This window comes from Biomphalaria glabrata, chromosome 8, assembly GCF_947242115.1.
Source record: "Biomphalaria glabrata chromosome 8, xgBioGlab47.1, whole genome shotgun sequence".
Classification (NCBI taxonomy): Eukaryota; Metazoa; Mollusca; class Gastropoda; family Planorbidae; genus Biomphalaria; species Biomphalaria glabrata.
The window spans coordinates 24,896,483-24,908,604 of NC_074718.1; the positions used below are offsets into that span (position 1 = coordinate 24,896,483).

At 36.9% G+C, this 12,122-nt stretch overlaps 1 protein-coding gene across 2 annotated transcripts in view; it reads left to right on the forward strand.

The window, feature by feature from the left end:
* Positions 1-12,122, forward strand: part of LOC106051553 (L-aminoadipate-semialdehyde dehydrogenase-phosphopantetheinyl transferase-like) — a 16,813-nt gene continuing 4,691 nt past the window's right edge. For both annotated transcript variants that reach the window (XR_008779557.1, XM_056039708.1), the window contains exons 1-4: positions 1-331; positions 6,814-7,045; positions 7,583-7,704; positions 9,021-9,224. Coding sequence is in view for 1 of the 2 variants with exons in the window: in XM_056039708.1 (XP_055895683.1) it covers positions 179-331; positions 6,814-7,045; positions 7,583-7,704; positions 9,021-9,224 (711 nt within the window). In the remaining variant the exon portion in view is untranslated. The remainder of the gene's footprint in view (positions 332-6,813; positions 7,046-7,582; positions 7,705-9,020; positions 9,225-12,122) is intronic.

Here is a 12,122-nt window from a genome sequence, read left to right on the forward strand (position 1 = left end):
GATGTGAAATAATGAATGCTCCCTTGGCCATATCCAAGATGGCGGTCCAGTTTGTTTACATACATTGTTACTAAATGTAGCCAGATAAACTGATTAGGAAAATCGTCGCCTTACCGCATTCATTTCCTAAAAGCCTAATGTCTAAATTTAGTTTGGTAAAGAACAGAAAATACCGAAAATGCTAAGTGGTCGAAGTGTTCGTATAGCTGTTAAGTATCGTAGCTGGAATCCTACACAGCAAGAGTGGAAATTAGCCGCACAATGTGTACAGGTGGAAGAAAAAGAAAGAATTGGAAAATTTGTTTTTAAAAGAGACGCGAAATCAGCCATGGTACATTTTTTATTTATCTTAATCTGTAAGGTTAAAGTTATACATAATCAAAGAATCTAGATTAAACATCTATATTAGATATTGTTACGTATCTCTCTCCTACTATCCAGGCTCTCTTCCAACTGCACCACACGACACAACAAACTTAAAGAACCTCACAACTCAGGGCTCCAAAGTATCAGTCAGTTTAATTGCAAATACATTACAAACACTGTACAGTTGGCAACAACATTAACACTGTCTTTACAAAAACCTAGTCTTGCTCCGCCTGACTTCACACACCGTGCTGGTTCTCGCCTCGTACTGGTCACATAGCGAGGTAACGTGAAGTCCCGTCTTTCTGACACACTCGCTCTTATATAGTGTCTCTACTGGCCTTCTAGAATCGGATGGAACATTCTTGACCACTCAGAATGATCACAATCGCCGTGACTTGCGTGCGTAATATTTACACACAGGTCGTTGTCGAACTGGCGTGTACTGTCACTCACAGTTGACCGATCGTCCTGCGCTGGACTGGGGCAATTTGGGTAGGCTAAAAACACACAGCACTACCCCCATCTGTGTCACCACCAGGTTTACAACACTGTCCCCTCCTTAGATCTGTCCGTCCCGGACAGCATCAATCTCATGACATGGGATGTGTAGTTTCATCGCTGCAGGTGGGGGTCGATCGGTGGGGGTGACAGTGGGCTTGCCTCTCGAGCTAGAGGAAGCCACCCACGTTGAATTCAGCAACTGTCGCTTTCGTCTTCTCTGCCAGTTGACCTTCACCTGGTTGCACTGACATCGTGGTCGCATCGCCATCCTCGAACGCAGCCAACGTCGCTTTCTTCTCCTCCAGTCGATCTTCATCTTGTTGCAATGACGTCGTGGTTGCACCACCAAACGTCGCCTTCTGTCATTCTGTACTGTGGGCAGCCATTTTACACATGGGGAGGGATTGGATGCCAGGGCCGGTGTCACCAAAATCAATGGCCTAACAGGTGGTTTCAAATGGCTTTCTCGAAGAGGACTTTTGGGATGGGTTTCCGGTTCACTGAAGGGGACATTATGGGACAGGTCATCACACTTGTATGGAGGACATGCTTGTGGGGCAGGTTGGTAACTCTCCACACGCAAAAGTCCCTCTCCTTCGGCATCAGGCTTCATTCGACTAGTCTCAGCAGCGGACCAATCGTCTGTTGGGTTGAGACCTTTTCGATTACTTTCTACTTGCATGGGGATCTCTGCTGCGTCATCAGGTTTCGATGGGTGTTCATAATCATCACCAGGGCTTATCTCGTTGGTCTTGACTTCTAGACAGACATCTGCAGGTTTCAAACCTCGCCGGTAGCTTTCATCATGCAAATGTTCTTTAACACTTTCATCAGGTTTGTACTCGCTGAGGATATTGCAGCAATCATCACATTTCTTCTCATGGGAGCTACTTTCGTACGGCTTGCTATTAGAGTCACAGGAAGCACCATCTTCACTAGCATGGCCGTCGTATGTGAGTATTTCGTAGCACGGGGTTTCTACCACCTCGTTCAAAGCGTTCAGCTCGGGGCTCGTCACTTCTTTCACTGAAGTGTACATCTGTTCTACTCTGGTACAGGTATCTTTCTGTAAATCACCCTTCAACACGTTTTGAAAGTCCACCAGCATCTGTTGTTGAAAGGTGATCAGCAGCTGCACTACATCAGGTTCTAACTCAAACAGGTAGGTGTCTGGATCTTCACCTTCTTCAGTTAGTTCTTCTCTAAGGCGTGCTTGCAAGGTTTCTTTCTTTCCTATTGCCTTCAGCCCTCGATCACGGAGTTCTCGTCTCAGTTCTTTCAATTCAAGTTCGTTCAGCAGTTTCAGAAGAGCCATAGTAGATCCGATCCCACTTCTTGACGCCAGTGTTACGATCTTCTCTCCTACTATCCAGGCTCTCTTCAAACTGCACCACACGACACAACAAACTCAAAGAACCTCACAACTCAGGGCTCCAAAGTATCAGTCAGTTTAATTGCAAATACATTACAAACATTGTACAGTTGGCAACAACATTAACACTGTCTTTACAAAAACCTAGTCTTGCTCTGCCTGACTTCACACACCGTGCTGGTTCTCGCCTCGTAGTCCCGTCTTTCTGACACACTCGCTCTTATATAGTGTCTCTACTGGCCTTCTAGAATCAGATGGAACGTTCTTGACCACTCAGAATGATCACAATCGCCGTGACTTGCGTGGGTAATATTTACACACAGGTCGTTGTCGAACTGGCGTGTACTGTCACTGGTCACAGTTGACCGATCGTCCTGCGCTGGACTGGGGCGATTTGGGTAGGCTAAAAACACACAGCACTACCCCCATCTGTGTCACCACCAGGTTTACAACAATATAATTAATTCTAGTAGAACTAAGAATCTAAATCTATTCTCCTTCATTTGTCATATGATTGATTAGCCTCATTAGGCTTAGCCAGCTTTGACATGATTAGGCTTTGACTTTAGTCTTATACTTAGTGCTAGTGTTTAGTCTTAGTCATTACTCTTCAACTTTAGTCAACTCTTTTGAATTTGTTTTTACTATCAGGCTGTTTTTCTAGTCATTCTAGATCTATATAGAATAGATGAGTGCTTTTAACTTTTACAAAGAAACAAAATGTACTGTCAAATTCAATGGAGCCCAATCAGCACCTTTTGAGGTTAGCAGTGGTGTCAAGCAGGATGTGTGCTCACACCTACTCTGTTTGGCCTATTCTTCTCCTGCCTACTTCATTATGCGTACAATGACATCAACGAAGGTGTATTTCTCCTTTCAAGATCCTCTGGAAAACTATTTAATGTATCAAGGCAGCAGGCAAAAATAAGGTTAGGAAGATACTTGTCAGATCTCCTGTATGCTAATGATGCAGCTATTGTGGCTGATTCTGATTTTCAGCTTGGCTGACAAACTATCTGCTGCTTGCCAGAAGTTCGGCTTAAATATTAGTCAAAGCAAGACTAAGATACTAGTTCAGAACACAAATACTGCACCTTTCATAATGATTAATAGAAACCACTCGAAATTGTTGACCATTTTTGCTATCTTGGCTCCATCATATCCATTGATGCTCTACTGGATAAAGACATTAACAATAGGATAGCCAAAGCAATGGACACCATGTCACTGTTGCAGAATAGAGTGTGGGACAACATATTACTAACAATATACTTTAGCCTTAGTCTACCAGACCTGTTTGATGAGCACTATGCTATATGGAAGTGAAACATGGTCAACCTACTCATGGCAGGAAAAAAAAGCTAAATGTCTTCCCCCTCCGATGCCTACGGCAGATCTTTAAAATAAGGTGGCAATATAAAATAACCTATGAGGAAGTGCTACGAAGAGCAGGGTGCCAGGGCATCCACTGTGTTATCAGCAGAGATGCCTTGGCTGGCTTGGCCATGTTTGTAGTAGGCCAATAGGTTGACTTCCACAAGACATTCTGTATGGCGCTCAAACAGAAGGCAGGAGAGCCTCTGGTCTCCCACTTTTACGGTATGCGGATGTATGCAAACGCGACATGAAGCTTTTCAAAATCAAAACAAGCAGCTGGGAAAAGTGGCATTGGATAGATCCACATGGAGAGAGAGCATAATGGAAGGGTCTCAGATTGCAGATGGTGACCGGTCATTTCATCCCCTGGTCACTTCATTCCCCGGTCATTTCATCCCCAATTAAATATTTTATATATAAATATGATTATGTAGAATTCTTTTTGACATTTTATGACTTGTTACTAATGCGTTTATAGTGTTTCCTCTTCCACATTATTTTCTTAATGAGAAAGCTTATATTATATTGTAAATCTGGGTGTGTACTTAGCTATAGCGCTTCTATTGGATGTGGGGGTTGTAATATCATAATATTATCCGGATCGAAGGCCAAGGTTTGGTGGAAGTAGTCAAAAATCATTTGAGAATAATTATGATCTTGCTGCTGATAACTTATCATCAAAGGCCAAGGTGTGTTGCAAGTAGTGGAAATCTTTTGAGAGATAGAAGTGCGATTAGAATAATTATGACCGTGCCGCTGAAAACTTATCATCAAAAGCCAAGGTGTGGTGCAAGTAGTGGAAATCTTTTGAGAGATAGAAGTGCGATTACAATAATTATGACTGTGCTTATCATCAAAGGCCAAGCTGTGGTTAAAGTATGACCATGTTTCACTTTAGTTTATTTTTCAATCGCTCTTTCTTGAAAATGGGCGTGTCATTTTTAGCCTTGAAATAAGCTTTTATTTTTTTCTAATAAAGGTGGAGTTCACCCATCCTCGTGATATCATGTCGCCTGTATAAGTTTTGCTTTAATTCCTTTTAAACATTAACATGTTACAATTTTGTCATTTAAATAAAAAATGAATATATTAAATATTGCTCATTTCATGATTTTTTAAATTACAATTTGTTAGATAAAAATGATCAGATGATGAAAATATCAGGGGATGAAATGACCGGGGATGAAGTGACCAGGGGATGAAGTGACCGGGGATGAAATGACCGGTAACCATTGCAGATATGCCATACAAAACAGCAGCAGAAAGAAGGGTGAAAATGCAACAGCACCTGGTGATTACATATGCCCAACCTGTGACAGTAGCTGTATATCAAGGATTGGCCTCTTTAGCCACACATGAAGTTGCAAAGAAAAAAAAAATCGTCTCTCGAGACGTAAGATGATGAGAATTTGAAAGAAGCGATGGCAACATAGTGACTATGATTGCATCTGGTCACCTGGTGGCTATATATGGTTACATCTAGCGGCCATTGGTAAATAATACCGAATTGCAGAAATTACCTTGTCCTGACTCTAGTCTAGATTCATCTAGTTTTAGAAATCTAGAATCGAGACTAAATCTGGATTCTAAATTGTTTTCTAATTATTATTGGCTTCTGAACCAAGGGGTCCAGGGTTGAAATCCTGGTGAAGACTGGGATTTTTAATTTCAGGATCTTTACGGTGCTTCTGAATCCACCCAGCTCCAGATCTAATTCAATTGGCACCTGACATTAGTTGGGGAAAAGTAAAGTTGGTTGTGGTTGCCACTTGACATACTCATTAACCATGGGTTACAGAAACAGATGATCTTTACTGTCTCTCCATACAAGTAGCTGCCAACAAAACCAATCTGCCCTACAGATTGAAAGTTCTGAAAGGGGAACTTCACTTTATTATTAGTAATTAGTAATATTTTCTCTCTTGAAGGAAATATAGATCTACTTAGAATTAATGTTTAAGACTAATAGAGAGATCTAGTGTCATCTAGATTCATGGTAATTAGCAAGGATCACTCACTTAGAGAGAAGTAATCACTTAGTAAGAATCTATTAAGTATTACCATTTTGGTTTCCTCTATGAAAAAAAAAGACATTTTGAATTTATAGACATACTTATAAATTGATTGTTAGGCACTTTAACAGTGTCTAATGCAGATAAACCAAATGGAGGTAACACTCAACGAAATCCAATAACACAGGTGAAAGGCTGAACAATCAATATAAGTTAGTTGACACTAATACTGAACAAAAAGTTTAATAGTAATGAAGGGAATAGCGAATTTCAGCTAACTCTCTACATTCGTAACAAATTTCCTATCTCCAAGCCATCCCGAAAGTAGTCTGTATACATCGATTGTTATTTTGCCATCTCATCTCAAAACCTAGTCTAGTTTTTATTAGTCCTGTCATTGTCAAATTTTCCCCTATTTCTGAAACAAATAAATAGTTCCTAATCGTGCCATAACAGATACATATACAATTCTTTCTGGTTTGCTGCATGTATGAAATACATGTATAAGGATAGTGGTAAATATGAGATGTGGAGGTTTACAAAGGATTGCTTGTCTGTTTTGAGATACATGAAATTTAAAAAATTAATAATAGCCAAATAATTAACATTTTTTTTGTCAAGAAAGAAGTAAAAACAATAAACAAAAAGTAAATAATGTAAATATTTCTTCATGGTCTGCATAAGGACAGTCAGCGAAATAAGACAGAAATTATACAGGCAAGTACTGGCAAGGCTTAAAAGCAAAAGTGCAACACTGGCCAGAAGAATTACTGACATTGTACGGCAATACAAGCTCTTTATCTACTCTCATTATTGTAAATCTGTTTTATTGATGTACACTGTTACCTCACAAACACATAAAAACAATTTTTACTTTATATGTATATAGAATATTTAGATTTTTTATGAGATTAATCTATATGTTTATTTCATGTGTCAAAATTTTTTTCATGTATAGAAAATAAAATATAAAAAAATTATTTGAAATATTACTTACAAGAGAGCTAAATGGCCAGTGACCCAGCTCAAAATATTTTGTTATGAAAGTCGACATATTTTTGTTTTTGTGATTTATAAGAATTGTATTATTTGTTCTTGATACCAAAACATAAAAGTTTTTAGTGCTATAGTTATCACATTTCAATTTTGGTTACCCATTATATCAAAGAAATCATTTTGCAGGTTGGTCGTCTTGTCATGCGGTATGCCATGTCACGAATATTAAATGTACCTTCACGAACATTACGATTTAGCAGAACAGATAAAGGAAAACCATTCCTGCTTAGTCCTATAGATCGGACTACACCCCGTTGTGATGTCAGTTTTAATATCTCACATCATGGGGACTATGTTGTGTTTGTTGCTGAGCGCGGGCGATTAGTTGGTGTGGATACAATGAAAATAGAATGGCAGAGTGAGTAGTGACTTGAATATTTGGTACTTTATATTATTTTTTCTTATTTTCTGTTCTTTATACTTTGCTTTCATTAAATACAAATCTGATAGATATATGAGGTTTTAGAAAATAAGATAATGATTTAAGGAATTATATTAAATTTGAGTCTTAGTGTAAATTCATGAAAAAGTAAAAAAAAAGTAATCCCTGTTGTCATCTTTTGCCTAATATTGTTTGTAGAAAGCAATCAGCATTTTCTCTTCAGGCTCTTATACTTAAAGTTTTAGTCCTTTGACTTTCTTAATACAGATCGTCCTTGATTCCTAATGAGGATTTACAAATTAATTTTCAACTTCAAATGGCTTTGAAAAATACATTTACATAATTTAAACCAAATTCAAAAGTTATTCTTGTTTTTATAAAGTGTTAATAAAAATAAAACTACATTTTAAAATAGCAATGACTAACTAATTAATGTGCCAACTTTCAGTGACTGAAAACCTTTGATTTGAAGATTAAAAGGGAGAACCATTTTTCTTTTCTTTCATCTCTTAGGAAACAAGCCAATCAAAGATTTTTTGACTACAATGGAGGACCAGCTGACCTCAGTAGAGTGGAAACAAGTCAAGCAATTTACTAGTGATTTGGACCAACTGAAAACTTTTCTCAGGTTTTGGGTAAGTTATAACTTTATATACCTACCACAATTCTGAACTAATTTATTCATATTGAAGAAATTGTATTTGATACATTTGTACTTTATGTAAGCCTTACACAATTTCTAAAGGCATGTCTCAGCTGTGTTATGGCTTAAAAGGTCTTTGGCACAAAAAGTTATTTGTTTCACAGGAAGGGAAAGTTTTGCCTTGATGCTGTGACGTAGCTATTAAAAACAAGACTAGGATTTAGTGCAGCGAAAGGTAAACAGAAGACTTTTGGCAGCTCTAGTGTAAGGTCTGTTTTAGTTTCTGAAGTAGATATTTAGATAATAATGGCATTTGACAGTTCCCTTCATTACGTATTAAACTTCTTGTTTGACATAGTTCATCAGCATAGAGTACCTTCATATTGTTGGCCGTTCGCCTGTGTAATTTGGTTATTTGAGTGTTACCTAGATTTATCTACACAAGACACAGTGTGGAGTCACCTAACAACTGAGTTGTTTTGGCATGATTGCGAATTTGGTATGCAAAGTTATTTGTTTCATAGAAAGGGAAAGATTTGCTTAGAGACTGCAGCATGGCTATTAAAAACTAGACTAGGATTTAGGAAGTGTAATGAAAAGTAAGCAGAAGACTTTTGGCAGCTCTAGAGTTAGGCAGGCTTTAGTTTCTGAAGTAGATATTTAGATAATATGACATTCATTACATATTAAACTTCTTGTTTGACATAGTTCATCAGCATAGAGTACCTTCATATTGTTGGCCGTTCGCCTGTGTTATTTGGTTATTTGAGTGTTACCTAGATTTATCTACACAAGACACAGTGTGGAGTCACCTAACAACTGAGTTGTTTTGGCATGATTGCGAATTTGGTATGCAAAGTTATTTGTTTCATAGAAAGGGAAAGATTTGCTTAGAGACTGCAGCATGGCTATTAAAAACTAGACCAGGATTTAGGAAGTGTAATGAAAAGTAAGCAGAAGACTTTTGGCAGCTCTAGAGTTAGGCAGGCTTTAGTTTCTGAAGTAGATATTTAGATAATATGACATTCATTACATATTAAACTTCTTGTTACACATAGTTCATCAGCATAGAGTTCATAGTGTTGACCTTTCACCTGTGTTATTTCGTTATTTGAGTGTTACCTTTTTTTATCTACTCTTGACACAGCTCGGAGGCACCTAACAGCTGACAAGCAGCAAAACATTGTGCATCAAATGCTACCAGGCTGAACATATTTAGTTTTATTTGTATTGTTATAGTAATATGTTGTAAAAGTGAGAAATAGTTACTCTTATCTTGATTGTAAATTGAAATTTGGATAATTCCAGTGTCTCAAAGAAAGTCTAGTGAAGACATTGGGAACTGGCATAGGGTTTGATGTCAGCCGCTTAAACTTTCAACTTAAAACAACAGAGGTTAGAGACAGTCTAATGGTCAGAGACACACAGGTTGAGATTGATGATGAACCAGCTCCAGAATGGCACTTTGAGGAAACGATGCTGGAGGATCACTGTGTTGGTGTAGCCATTCAGGTAGTTGCAACTTTTGTATTGTAAGTTACCAAATGGTAGATCAGATTTCATTTTAAATTCTAATCTTAAACTTGTATTTGGGATATAAAAGAGTTGAACATTTCTTGTGCCCTGACAAATACTAAATGTTGTTCTTTTGCTGGTTTAGCCATTTTTATAGATTGTTGACATGTGGCCATGGAATTTAAAGCATTTCTGAGTCCACACTTTGCTAAATTGAACCTAATATAATTTTAGAGGAGAGTTTATATTGTTAAGTATTTTTTATTTGTTTCTTAGTTTGTTGACAAAACAGACACAATCAACTTTAAAGACTTTATTATCTGTACAAGATAACAAATGAACACTGAACAAATTTACTGTACAATGACTGAGTTGAACTGTGTTGGGCCATACTGAACTGAACTGACATTACAAACTCAACTCTCTATACTTGTATAGGATGGCAAAAAGCTTCTAGTGACTCTTAGAAACACAGTCCTCTGCCAGTTGCTTTGAGAAGGTCACCTGATTACAGGACATTCAGTGTGTTCTCTAATGGCCATCTTATCTTATAAATGATAGACAATACCGGTACTTCAATAGAGATGATATAAACCTATATAGACAATTTAAAGAAACTAAGCCAGAAAGAGTTTATAAAAAGTATATTATAATTAAACACCTTACCCAAAAAGTAAGCAGACAGCTGCAGAGTGAATACATAAACTATGTAATATCTAAGGATAACAGTAAAAATCTATAGTCATTCAATAAATCTAAGAAAATGGAAACAACAGGAGAAGCACCACTAAAAGGAGAATATAACTTAACACATAATGATAATGACACTTAAGTCAACATTGTAAATAAATACTTTGCATCAGCATTCTCAGCCTCAGGAGACAAAGACATATTACTTAATTTGAACCAAGTAGACAACATAGGAGATATAGAAGTACAAGAAAGAGGGATCCAAAAACTATTAGCCAACATTAAACATAAATAATAAAACATCTGGACCTGATGGTATTCCAGCTAGATTACTCAAAGAACTAAGCAATGAGCTTGCACCAGTGTTCAAAATACTTTTTTCATGCATCTCTTAATCAGGGCAGTTTACCAAGGGACTGGAAAGAAGTTAATGTCACTACCCTATTTAAAAAAGGAGAAAAGTCTGACCCAGGAAACTACAGATCAGTATCACTAATCAGCATCACTTGTAAAATCCTAGAACACATCATAAACCTTTTGTAACAACATCAGACTTTTTTATAGCATTAATGTGAATTCCAAAAGTTGGCAATAGATATCGCATTTCCAAATATAGATGCTGTTGTCTTTTATTTCTTTTAATTATTGAATTCACTTGTAGTAATGTGAATTCCAAAGTTGGCTATGAGTAGAATCAATTGTTAAGATGCTTAGGTCTCATTTCCAATGCTAATGTATCCTTTCTATACAATTCTGTCTGTGTTGTTTGTTCAGGCCAGTCTGGGTTTATGTTCCCATGACTACCCAGTATTCTTTTGTTATCTTTCATTTGACGAATTTTGGGAAAGATAACATTTTATTTTCATTTTCTTTCTTACCCTTTTTGTTGTTCTCCCCCCCCCCCCTTTTTTGAGGTTCTTATAAAGAATGTTAATTCCCCTTGACCTGACATCAAAAAGGAAATACTTTGCTTATCTCCCCTAACAGTGCATCCTCTGACAGAAAAGAAAGCAAACTGCTGTAAAACCTTTCTTTTTATTTCCTTAGCAATTAAAAAAATTTTTTTTTTTTGACTATTCTGAGTCTTGATGTTTAATAACACATTTTTGTTTTTTAAACTCACAAAATAAATAGGACTTAAAAAAAAACAAATATAAAACTTTTTCCCCTCTTTTTATGTTTGCTTCTATTACTATCAGTTTGAAGGTAGAAGTTTTACTGTAATGAGAGACTGTTGGACTCAAAGATAGGTTCATTCATCAAAATCTTGTAGTCTGTCCTCATAGAAATGATACAGAAAACACCATCTGGCTTGTCTTGCTCCTGTGTCCAGGCTGGCTAATTGTTTTGAATGAAAGTTGTTTTCATTTGCAGCAGTTAGCAATCAGTTCTGGAGTCTGGGCAAGACTTGCTGTTGAACTTATAGTTGCCCTTCCTACTTTTAATAATGTGACTTCGTTATAGAGGAAAGAAAGGGCACTAAGATGGTAACCAGAGAAATATGAAAAAAACAATGTTTTGTTATGGAGTCTCCTACTTATATGAAGCTGTGTCTTGTATTTAGACTGAAACATTTAACTTCAAATAATACATTTCATAAACAATTTTTGTGTTTCCAAATAACTTAAGTTCTATTATTTAATGGTTGTCTGGTGATTTGGTATGCACTCTGTACTCTTGTCTTTACTATCCTGGGTTAAAACACTGCCCATGTCTATCCCCCCGCTGTTCAGCTGGATGTAATAATCTTTGATTCTGAAGGAACAAACATAACAAACAGCATTGATGAACTCTACATTTGTATGAATAAAAGTTGTTCTGGCTAGATTTTAAGTATTATTCTGACAGTAGCGTTTTGCCATAAGTACTGGGTTTTTTTGGGGCACATCGGCACAATTTAGGCCATTTTGTGCTTAAGTAAAGGGAGATAATATATTATGTCACTTTATATAACCATATAGCAACAACTTTCCAATCAATATCATCATCACTAGTATCTGATATTTCCTCTATTCATAACATCTACTCTAACTTTTCAATGGCTTGTAACAGAACAAACAAAAGGTGAACCACAGCATTGACAGTTGCAACAGTTTAGGCTACACAGGCATCAGGGGTTAAATTAAAACAAAATTATAATAAGCTTTGAAGAAATATTTTAAGTGCTTGGTGAGAGATGCCCCATTAGTGGCTTAGTTAGATCTG